This window comes from Cnephaeus nilssonii (genome assembly GCF_951640355.1).
Source record: "Cnephaeus nilssonii genome assembly, chromosome: 4".
Lineage (NCBI taxonomy): Eukaryota > Metazoa > Chordata > Mammalia > Chiroptera > Vespertilionidae > Cnephaeus > Cnephaeus nilssonii.
The window spans coordinates 43,878,580-43,891,117 of record NC_137075.1 but is presented as its reverse complement, the minus strand read 5'-3'; the positions used below and the strand labels follow the sequence as shown (position 1 = coordinate 43,891,117).

The following is a 12,538-nucleotide window of genomic DNA, read 5'->3' as shown; positions in this document are numbered from 1 at the left end:
AATACCACAGCCTGGGCGAGTCTATTTTAAAGAAGTGGCGTTAGAAGAAGTTTACATTTAAAAAATTTGGCTCTCAAAAGAAATTTTAATCGTTGTACTGTTGATATTTGGCTCTGTTGACTAATGAGTTTGCTGACCACTGGCCTAAAGCATCCGACAGGCTCCAAGGCCTCACGAAAAGAGCGGTGGTAAAGTTTTTGTTTAAGTATAAAGCACTTCACCAAACAAAGCAGGCCATTATTATTTAAACGTCTCCTCCTTGCCCTGGCCAGTGTGGCTTAGTTGGTAGAGCATTGTCTCATACACCAAGAAGTCTCCAGTTCAGTTCCCAGTCTGGACACATGCCTGGTTTGCAGGCTCGATCACCAGTAGGGGGCATGCAGGAGGCAGCCAATTGTGTTCCTCTCCCCCAACCCCCCTGTTCTCAAATCAATTAAAAAACATTTCAGCCCTGACCAGTTTGACTCTGGATAGAGCGTCAGCCTGCGGACTGAAAGGTCCCAGGTTCGATTCTGGTCAAGGGCATGTACCTTGGTTGCCGGCATATCCCCAGTGGGAGGCATGCAGGAGGCATCTGATCGATGTTTCTCTCTCATCGATGTTTCTAACTCTCTATCCCTCTCCCTTCCTCTCTGTAAAAAATAAATAAAATATATTTTAAAAAATAAAAAATAAAAATAAAATAAAATTGGACCTAAAGACTCATCGGTTGGCGTCTGTCTAAAGCTGTCTTTTAGGCATCCATGTACAGTATGATGGTTGAAACCCATACATTGGAAACAGAAACTCAACATAAAGGCAACTGCTACCAGACCTCAAAAGTAATCTATAAACAAAAATTGGAATGTGGAAGTAAAGGAGATGGAGTTAATGTGAGGGGGTTAATTTCTCATCCTTCAGATTAAGGAGATAAGAGATACTGTCTAAAACGGACAAATTTATGGTGTTGCATAAAAGGATAATGGTGATCACAGGAGAACTAAAGACAAGCTGTTGATGGCAGTTGCCTCTGGGGAGAGGAGTTGGGGAAAGAAGAGAAAGTTTCACTTTCATTTGTTTGTCCTTCTGAGCTTTTCATTAAAAAAAAAAAAAAAATTAACTCTGGCCGGGTAGCTCAGTTGGTTAGAGCATTGTCCTGATACACCAAGGTTGTGGGTTTGATCCCTGGTCAGGGCACATACAAGAATCAACCAATAAATGCATAAGTGGAACAACAAATCGATGTTTCTCTCTCTCTCCCTTCCTTTCTCTAAAAATCAATTTTAAAAAATTAGTGTCCTGTAACTTTTCTAAAAAGTTTAGATATTTTTGTTACAAAGGACTAGACAAACAAAAACACCATTCCTTTAGAATGCAAGCATGTGTTGAAGTAGCAGGCCTTGACACCTGGGTAAAAGTTAGTCTGCAGGTTTCCTCTGTCAGGAAGGACGTGAGTCAGGGGAGGGTCATGTGATGATAAACATGGCTTCCTAAGCAGTTGCCTCTGGAAAAAGGAGACAAGCTTGATCAAGTGCCTTTGCAAGCACACGGGGCCCGGCTAACACAGGAGCGCCCCTTCCCTCACCTATTCCTAAAGGCAGCTCACATGCAGACACACCCAGACACAAGAGGGCACTGACTCCAGGGGGACCACAGATAAGCACCCCTCGGAGCAGAGCCATACGCTGAGCAGGAGCTCCTGCCTGCCAGGGACACTGCTCCTGCAGGCTCCGTCCGACCACAGGTAGATCAGGTCCCAGGCGGTGGAATGCAGCAGGTTCTCGGATGAGTGTGACTGACTCTGGTCCTGCTCAGAGCTGGTCATAGAGCACAGATCACAGCCCCACACCCCTCAGGGCCCAAGGGCCCCTTCCCCCTCCCGAGGCATGGCACCCTCTTGACCTTTGCTCATTTGCAGCTTATGTCACATTGAGCCTCTACAGCTGCTAGAAAGGGAGGCTAGGGCACAGCTCAGCTCAGGAGTGCCATTCACTGGCAGCCAGGAGCCAGGAGTCTGGCATTTCCAGTACCTGTTGTTGATCTTTGACCCCCGCCCCTCCCACCTTTCTTCCCTGCTGGTCTCTCCTGTTTCCTCAGTTCCCTGGCACCCTGGCCCTGACTGGCAGTGTATCCCAGCTCCTAGCCCGGGCCATTCCTTCCATGCTGTCTTCAAACCCTGCCGCCTGCACCTCTCCCAACCCTGACAGGGAGAACTCAAGTAAGAAGGTCCAGTGGGCTTCTGGGAAGAGGAGGACGTCATCCACAGACTCAGAGCCAAAGTCCCACGCCGACCCGTCCAAAGCGTCCAGGTCCCGGAGACCCAGCCGGCTGACGGTGAAGTATGACCGCGGGCAGCTCCAGCGCTGGGTGGACGTGGAGCAGTGGGTGGATGCGAAGGTTCAGGAGCTCTTCCAGGTGGGTAGCGTGGGGGACGGAGGGGGAGGGCGGGGGGCTTGGAGCCTGGCCCGGGAGCTGAGGAAAAGTCTGCTCTGAAACCTCAGGAGGAGCTGGAGGGTGGATGTGAGATGCTCCCACGGAGAGAACGCTTTTCCCAACAGGTGAAGCGTGCGTTTGCAGCCCAGAAATCTGGCCCCTCTGGTCTGGGCTCCGCCTCTCACTCTCTTCATAATCCGGGGCATGCCTTTTACCATCTCTGAGACTTGGTTTCCTAATCTACAAAACAGGGCTATAAATGCCTGTCAATACCTCCTTTTACGGCGTTTTGATGCCCAAGCGAGATAATAGAAGGGCTGTTTTTTTTCTTTTATGTGTTTCTTTACTCTTATCCTCAACGTATATACACGTCTAGAGCTACATTGTCCAATACTGTAGATATCAGCCACGTGTAGCTATTTAACTTCAAATTAATGAAAATTAAATAATATTAAAAGTTCCGTTTCTCAGTCACACTACCCAGTAGCCCCATGTGGCTAGTGGCTACAGATATATCTGTCAGCACAGATATAGAACATTTTCCTCATTTCAGAATGAACAGAACGGGACCAGAACATCAGAGTAACCGGCACTAACACCAGCAGCTGGTCTAGCTTGTCCTGGTTCTCACTGACTACCCTCAGTTCCATCCAGGGCAAAGGATGGGTCTTGGTCCCTTGTCATGGGAAGTACTTAGCTAGCTCCACATTGGGATCCTAATGTAGAAGCAACCACTGCTTTAACAAGAACACATTTTGAGCACTTAAGCACCTGCTAGGCCCAGTGCCAGCATTTGATGTGCGTTATTTCATTCAGCCCCCCCCCCACACACACACACACACATGACTCCATTAGGTAGCTACTATTTCACCCTGGAGGACATGGAAGCTTGGCGATGTTGAGTAGCTAGGAAGCTACGGTACTCAGGGCCTGAGCACTTACTTGTGCATTGAGTGCTTCTCCACACACCTGAAGTACTTCAGGAAAAAAACCCAGTGCCCTGGCTGCACCTCAACTGAATTTAATTAGAATCTGCTAGGGTGGGGCCCAGGCACTGGTCTTTTATAAGCTCCACAGTTGACTCTAGCATGTGGCTGGCAGAGAGCCGCTGCACCTAGCCAGAAACTAGAAGTCTTCCTTGTCCTCACACCATGGTCCTTATTTCTCCTCTTTCTTGACTCAGTCCTTTTTTTCTCTCTCTCTCTCTTTCTTGTGGGAAGCAAGGGCCTGTGATTCTTCCAAAAAGGGCTGTGCCAGCAGCTCTGTGGTTGGGTGGGGAGGAGTCATCCCTGTGGCCCCAGCTGCCTTGTGAGGCTCACTGGGTCATGTGGCTGCTTGGTCCAGATGTTGACCCTGTTCCCTGCTGCATCCTGGGGCAGGGGGCAGATGTCCTGGCGCTGCGAGCGGGAGAGGCAAACTTTCTTGGCCTGAGTCTGCTCTGACCTTGCAGGACACCTCCCGTGCCGGTCACTGCTGCCAGCACCCTCTCTCTGGATCAGTTTCAATTTCAGATTGTTGTGCACTTGCATGAAAAGTCTCATATTTCAGACACCTCAGGGCAAGTCCTTCCCGGGGCATCAAAGGAAGATACTAGCCAAAACTTGTTTTGCAAGATTAAGGGAGGGGGTGGGGGAAGCTGTACAATAACGAGCTCATAACATTTCCAACAGGACAGGTAGGAGGACCGCTCCCAGGCAGTGACTGAAATGAAATACCTGGCCTGCAGTCGCCACGGTGATTGTCCAAAGGTGCAGGTGGCCGTTCCTCTCCCAATCCCTGCTCTTTTCATCCGGAAGCAGCCAAGTGACTGGGGAAGCCCCAAGTGGCTGATCACCTTGGGCAGAGATGGAAGCAATAGAGCCTCCAGACTTACCCGACCCCAGTTCTAACTTCACAGGGCCCCTCGCCACCCACCAGGGCTCTCCTTACATGTCCACCTTAAATGGCACAACTGGAAATGGTTCCAGGGATGCATCACTACTTGTTTAGTTTTTTTAATGGGACCCAACCTTCCTTTGATGGGTGTACAGCCTGCTTTGGGGTCTTCAGAGGAAGCAAGTCTGGATCCAACCCCAACCAACAGATTTGGGGCGCTAGCGCTCCCGTTGTCCAGAGGGGGTGTGTGGATTTGGCTACTAAGCAGGGGCTTAAACACTCATAAGTTTCTCCTATTTTAAAAACACTCTCGTTCATCAACGTGCCCCACTCTAATTACCATCCCATAGTTCGTGTCTCCTTTACAATAAGACTACTTAAAGGATTTGTCCATACTCACATCCTTTACTTACCTTTCCCCCTCCTATCACCATTCAAACCATCAAAATCTGGCTTCTGTTCCCCCAACTCTATTGAGAGCTCTTGCCAAGGTCACCAATCATGGCCTTGGGCTAAATCTAATGCGCACAGCAGCAGGGGAGACCCTGTTGATCACCCCAGATTTTGAAACATTCCTTTCCTATGGATTTCATGACACTATCTTTTCCTGGTGGCAGCTAGCATTTTGATGCAGCTCTTTTAGTGTGGTGAGATTTTAAGAAACAATCTTCCAACTTTAAAAAAGTATAGCCAGTGAATTTGTGGAAACAGACATTGCTAGTTCATCTCTGAACCTCACTCCATGGCTGGTCCCATGGCAGAGAGATCAGGAGTGAGGGGCCTGAGTAGGGCGTGGAGCTGAGAAAGGGGCCATATCTGGCAGCATCCGGCAGGGTACCGCCACATGAAATGTAGAGTCACAAGCGTACCACACTTGTTCATCTCAGCAGGAGTTGTTTGATATATCTGCTCATTTTCTGAGAATTCAAAAACAAAACTTGAGGGAAAGAATATGGATTATGATATGAGCCCATTTCTCAACTCCAGACTGCAGGGGCAATCTGACTCTAGGTAATATATGTTCCTTATACTTAATATAACATCATAAGTCATATACAAATTTTTGGTGGCTCAGTTGGTTGAATACACAAAAAGTTATGTATTCCATTCCTGGTCCAGGTGTATAAAGGAGGCAACTGATCGCTCTCTCTCTCTCTCTCTCATACTCTCTCTCTCCTGTCTGTCTCTATCTCTCTTCTCAAATCAATAAACATATCCTCAGGAGATAATAAAAATATGTGGGATTTTTTGGCTGCACTAATACTTTTTTAGAGGCAGAATTCTAATCAGAATATATTTTTAGAGGCAGAATTCTAATCATTAGGATATATCTTTATTATATTCTACCTAATAATTTCACCCCCCAACTTCTGGGATTTCAAATTACATGTATGCTAGACCGACCACTTGAAATTATCCCACAGGTCACCAAAGCTCTGTTCTGTTCCTTTTCTCACACTGCCCAGGTGTTTTTCTTTCTGTGCTTTATTTTGACTAGTTTCTTTTGCTATATCTTCCAGTTCAACTGATCCTTTTTTCTGCAAGTATTCTGTTATTTCCATCCAGTAAAATTTTCATTTAAAATATTGTATTTTTCACCTCTAGATGTTTGGTTCTTTCTCAGATCTTCCATTTTCATCATTACTGTGTTCATGTTTTCCTTGTCTGCTAATTCCATCATCTCTGTCATTTCTGGGTCTGATTCTATTAATTGATCTTCCTCCTAGTTTATAGAGAACATTTTCTGCTTCTTGCCATGACTAGTGATTTTTGCCTGGATACTGAATTATAGTGTAAATTTTATGTTGTTGAGTAACTGGATTTTTTTTTCTCCCTTTAAAGAATGTTGGGCTTTATCCTAGTAGGTAGTTTAGTTACTTGTGGTTCTGCTGAGGCTTGTTTTTAAGCTCTGTTAGCATTAGTCTGGAGTTGCCTTTAATCTAGAGAATAATTTACCCCCGTAGTGAAGCGTGGCCCTTCTGAGGTCTCTACGGAATCCCTGCATGATCAGTGCTGACTGTCTGCTCTGGCTGGGTGGACTTTGATTTGTCTCCACACCTCTGTGAGGTCTGGGAACTGTTCATCTCTGTGCTTTCGGTATCTCAGGGTGCCTGGCTTTGTGAACTTTTACCCTACGAATGTGCATCTTGTGTTCAGCAGACTTAAGAGACCCCCTTATGCAGATTTCTGAAGGTTATTTTCTTTATAACTCCCTCCTCTCCAGAACTTTGTCCAGCAAATTCCAGTCCCCTCAACCCTGAATTCTGATCTCTGTCATATCAACTTAGCAAGACCACTGTGCTCTGCTTGGAATCTCCCTCTCGGCTCTGTTGTCTGGAAATTGCCTCTAGAAAGCCATTCAGGGCAAGTATAGAGGTTACCTCTTTCACTTCCCTTCTCTCTCGGGTATTTCTGAGCTGCTTCTTGTCCAATATCTGAAAACACTGTTCATATATGTTTGTCTAGTGTTCTAGTGCTTATGTTGGGAGGATAAATCTGGCCCCTGCTACTCCATCATGACCAGAAGTTAAATGTCTGGCTAACGCTTACTCAGCCTTCTGGTCTCAGGTTAGAGGTCACTTCCTTCCAGAAAGCCTTCCTAACCCCAGGCTTGGTTAGGTTTCCCTTCCATATTCTCCCAAAGTATCTCGTCCACGTGCTTACCACCCTATTGCAACTGCCTTTTCACCTGTCTGTATCCCTCGGGAGACGATAAGCTTTTCAAGGGCAGGATCATGTCTGTCTGTCCTGCAATTATAACCCCGGTATTCATCACAATGCTTGGTGTACAGCATTCTCTCAATAAATATGCATTAAATGAATGAATGCTGAATCAGATGAGCTACAAACCAAGGAAGCAAAGGGGGAAGTCTGGAGCTTAGGATGAAAGAGCTATCTTCGACACCTAGCACTGTTTATTTTGAAAAAGGAATGGAAGGACCAAAACTGTTAATTTGTCTCTGAAATGAATAAAAAATATTTTTAAAAAAATCAATTATAGAATAAAATTTTACCGTTTGAAGTCTGCATGTGAATGTACTTTGCTAAAATGTATTCAATGCCCCAATCAAGATATGGGACATTTCCATAGTTCAAAAAGTTCCTCCAATAGCCTTTACCTTTAGTTGAATTACACAACTTGATTACTTAGTACATCTATTTCTATTATGTCTATGAAAACAGTGCCAGGGTTCTAAATAGCCCTTTCACCCTAACATGTAAGCTCTTTGAGGGCAGGTTCTTTGTTTTGTTCACTGAATTTCCCAAGTTCACAGTAGCCACTTGACACATATTTATTATTATCCCAAAGGATTAATAATCAAATGAAAAAGGTGAAGTTTGTAAAGGCAAATATAAAATATCCAAATCAATATGGAAAGAACTTGTTAAGCATAAAATAAAAAGGAAGCAAAACCTAAACTGGAAAAGATCATTAGATTTAACTCTTTAAACACATACACCTATTTCCCCAAACCCTTCTGAACAAATGATATTTCTATCATATGTGGAATTCTAGGGCTGATCTTATTTTTTTAATCAGTAAGAAAAAAACTGAACAAACCTAATAGACAAATGGATAAGGCAGCAGTTCTTAAAGTGTGTTCTGGTGACTCCAGGGGTTCCCAAGACCATGTCAGGGGGCCCATGATGATTTTCACAATAATACTGAGATGTTGTTTGCCTTTTTCACTATGTTGACACTTGTACTGATGATGCAAAAGCAATGATGGCTCTCAGAATGAATCAGTAAAGTGACACCTTGCACGCCTCTGTTCATTGCAGTGTTATTTACAGTAGCAAAGATCTGGAAGCAGCCCAAGTGTCCATCAGTAGATGAGTGGATAAGGAAGCTGTGGTGTATTTACACAATGGAATACTACTTGGCCATAAAAAGAAGGAAATCTTACCTTTTGCAACAGCATGGATAGACCTGGAGAGTATTATGCTGAGTGAAATAAGCCAGTCAGAGAAAGTCAAGTACCATATGAGTTCACTTATATGTGGAGTCTAATGAACAAAATTAACAAACAAAATAGAAATAGACTCATAGATATAGAGAACAGACTGACAGATGTCAGAGGGGAGGGGCGCTGGCAGGCTGGGTGAAAAAGGTGAAGGGATTAAGAAAAAAACGAAAAAACCCCTCATAGACACAGACAACAGTATGGTGATTACCAGAGGGAGAAGGGATGGGAGGAGGTAGAAGAGGGTAAAGGCGGGGGATAAATGGTGATGGAAGGAGACTTGACTTGGGGTGGTGAACACACAATACAATATACAGATTATGGAACTGTACACCTGAAATCTATTTAATTTTGTTCACCCCTGTCACCTCAATACATTAAAAAGAAAAGTGACACCAACCTGTACTAGTAATCATGTTCTTCACCACCACGCCACTTTCACTCACGGAAGTCCTTGATGAAGCAGTAAAAATTATTAAGTTTATTAACTCTCGGCCCTTGAGCTCCCATCTTTTTTAGAAAATAGACTTTGATTTTTAGAGCAGTTTTAGGTCCACAGCAGAAGTGAGCAGAATGTACAGAGTTCCATTATTCCCCGTCCCCACACATGCATAGTCTCCCTTACTATCAACGTCTCCCACTAGAGCAGTGCACTTGTCACAGCTGATGAATTTATACCAGCACATCGTAATCACCCAAAGTCCATATTTTATATTAGGATCCACTCTTGGTGTTATGCATTCTGTGGTTCTGACACATGTATATTGACATGTATCCACTATTATAATATCATACAGAATAGCTTCACTGCCCTGAAGATTCTCTGTGTATCACCTGTTCATCCCAGCCTCCCACAACCCTGGCGACCATTGACCTTTTCACTGTCTCTATAGTTTTGCCTTTACCAAAATATCATATAGTTAGAATTATACAGTCTGTAGACTTTTTAGATTGGCTTCGTTCACTTAGTAATATGCACTTAAGGTTCCTCCATGACTTTTCATGGCTTGACAGCTCTTTTTGTTGTTTTTTTTTATTTAAATATATTTTATTTATTTTTTACAGAGAGGAAGGGAGAGGGATAGAGAGTTAGAAACATCGATGAGAGAGAAACATCGATCAGCTGCCTCCTGCACACTCCCCACTGGGGATGTGCCCGCAACCAAGGTACATGCCCCTGATCAGAATCGAACCTGGGACCCCTCAGTCCGCAGGCCAACGCTGTATCCACTGAGCCAAACCGGTCAGGGCGACAGCTCATTTTGTTTTAATGCTGAGTAATATTCCATTGTCTGGACGTACCACGGTTTATTATCCTTGTACCTAACGAAGGACATCTTTGTCACATCCAAGTTTTGGCAATTATGAATGAACTTCCTATAAATATTTGTGTGCAGGTTTTTGTGTGGAAATGTTTTCAAGTCATTTGGGTAAATACCAAGGATCACACTTGCTGGATTATATGGTAAGACTGTATTTAGTTTTATAATAAACAGACTGTCTTCCAAAGTGACTGTACCACTTTGTATTCCCACCAGCAATGAATGTGAGTTCCCATTGCTCTGCATCCTCACCAGCATTTGGTGTTGTCAGTGTTTTAGATTTCTTGCCATTTTAATAGGTGTGCAGTGGTATCTAATGGTTGGTTTAATTTGCAATTCCCTAATGACATGTAATATTGGGTATCTTCTCAGCTGTTATTTGCCATTGTGTATCTTCTTTGGTGAGGCATCTGGTCAGATCTTTTGCCCATTTTAAATTGTCCTTTTCTTATTTATGAGTTTCAAGAGTTCTTTGTATATTTTGGGTAACAGTTTTTGTTTTTTTATCAGATATATCTCTTGCAAATATTTTCTCCCAATCTGTGGCTTGTCTTCTTATTCTCTTGAGCTTCTTTCATCTTTAATTTTATAACCTCTGTAGTTAAATTTTTTTTCAATGACTATAATAACTTTTAAAAATATATCTTTATTGATTTCAGAGAGGAAGGGAGAGGGAGAGAGAGAGATAGAAGCATGATGAGAGAGAGAATCATTGATAGGCACACCCCCTACTGGGGATCGAGCCTGCAACTCCGGCATGTGCCCTTGGCCAGAATCGAACCTGGAACCCTTCAGTCCACAGGCTGACGCTCTATCCACTGAGCCAAACCAGCTAGGGCGACTATAATAACTTTTAAAGATAGCTTTATTTCACATACCATATAATTCACCACTCAAAGTGGGAAATTTCATATTTTAAATATCTTCAAATGGTTGTACAACCATCACAATCTAATTTTTGGCCTTTTTATCACCCCTAAAAGAAACCCTGAACCCATTAGCAGTCATACCTCATTCCCTACTGCCACCATTTCCAGCCCTAAGAAACCACTAACCTACTTTGTGTCTCCATAGATTTATCTATTCTGGACATTTCATACAAATTGAATCGTATAATATGTAGCCTTTTATAACTGGTTTCTTTCACTAACAATGTTTTCAAGGTTCATCCATGTTGTAGCATGAATCAGTGCTTTGTTCCTTTTATTGATGAGTAACATTGCATAGCTACATCATATTTCATTTATCCATTCATCAGTTGATGGGCATTTGGGTTGTTTTAGACTTTTTGGCTAGTATAAATGATGTTGCTATGAATGTTCATGTGCAAATTTTTTGTGTGGACATATGTTTTCATTTCTTTTGGGAATAGACCTAGGAGTGGAATTGCTGGGTCAGATGACAAATATATATTTAACATTTTAAGGAACGACCAAACTTTTCCAAAGCAGCTGCACCATTTACATCTCTACCAACAATATATATAAAACTTTTGAAATTAAAACATTCTTTTTAAAGACTTCTAGGGCTGTTCTGGTAGATCACAGTAGATGTCCAGTAACTGTTATGGAAGGATGAATGCGTGGTTTGAAGGAGAGGAAATGGACATGGAAAATAGAGTGGGGAATGGGTGAGCCCCTGACAGTAACTTTCACTCCAGCACTAGCTGGCCAGGCCTCTCTGAGCCCCATGTAATTCCCAAACAGGATCAACCAACCTCTTCCGAGCTGGAGATTGACCTGGAAGCTCTCATGGAACTATCCACAGAGGAGCAGAAAACTCAGTTGGAGGTAGAATGGGGGCTGGGCCCTGGGGCCAGGGGCTGGGGTTGGAAGCTGGGCTTGGACTAAGGGGAACCTAGGAACCCAGGTTCTGCCTCCTTGGGCGGAGTGGGAGAACCAAATCAGAGGGAATTCCCGGAAGACTGAGTGGGGGCTTGTGGGAAAGTGCGGTGGCTCAGGACCCACTGTCTGCTCTCTTCTACCCAGGCTCTTCTCCGAGACTGTCCCAGCCCCACAGAGGTAAGGATGCTTTGCTGTTCTGGGGGTAAGAGGAGGCCCAGTGGGGAGGAAAGTAATGAAAGGAGAGCTTGGGCCTGCATCTTTCCCCCTTCCCTGGCTCTAGGAGATGGGGTAAGGGAGATATTAGGGAGGACAGTATGGTGGTGGGTGTGACTCCATGCCTTAATCTCACCCATTTCTTCTTCAGCCTTTTATCTCCGAACTGCTCAGTCAACTCAAGAAACTCCGGAGACTCAGTCGGCCTCAGAAATAAGACTTGTGAGACTACGTTTAGCAGCCTCAGCACTGTCAGGCCTGCCCCGAGCCTCTGGATCTCGGGCTGAGAGGGAAGTGGCTCCTTGGGACATGGACAAGGAACACGGGAAGATGAGGAGGTCACATGTGGCCACCCCTGTTGTATGTACAATCACAGCTAGTTCTTGTCAGCTGGGCTCTCTGGGAGCCAGTCATGGCTGCTGCCCAGTGTTTTCCTTGACAGCCAAGTGGATAAAACCTTCAGGAGTCCCAGCTGAATGGAGTGTGGAGCCTATCTGTGCTGAGGGGTGGGAGAGGGAGAGGGTGAAGTGCTTTACCAGGAGGCAAGCATCCTGGTACACTCTATCCTCACACCTCACCATCCACCCATCCACCCATCCACCCATCCACCCATCCATCCATCCAGTCTTGGAGAATTTAAAAATGAAGGTCAGAGTTCCGCTCCAGAGATCACAATTCTAGCAAGGCCCTGAGGCTAAGACACAAAGCATCCTGTCATCATCAACAGGAGCCCAAGTGGCAAAGACTAGTTTTGAATCCCAGAGGAGGCAACAGGAAAAAGCCATCTGGGTCTGGGACATACGGGAAGGCTGAAACCTCCTCCCCGGCTAGGTGAGGCAGGAGGCTCCAGGCTGAGGAACAAGTGGCAGCCATCAGGGGGCAGCTTTACAGAGCTGGCTCCAGCCAG

At 44.6% G+C, this 12,538-nt stretch overlaps 1 protein-coding gene across 1 annotated transcript; it reads left to right on the top strand.

Annotated features, from left to right (window-relative positions):
- Window positions 1-2,139: 2,139 nt before the first annotated feature.
- PPP1R14D (protein phosphatase 1 regulatory inhibitor subunit 14D) lies at window positions 2,140-11,848 on the top strand (the record flags this gene model as incomplete). Its single annotated transcript, XM_079769396.1, has 4 exons — window positions 2,140-2,394; window positions 11,281-11,364; window positions 11,563-11,595; window positions 11,783-11,848. 4 exons carry the CDS (start codon window positions 2,140-2,142, stop codon window positions 11,846-11,848), a joined length of 438 nt encoding a protein of 145 aa, XP_079625522.1.
- Between the last annotated feature and the right edge of the window lie 690 nt (window positions 11,849-12,538).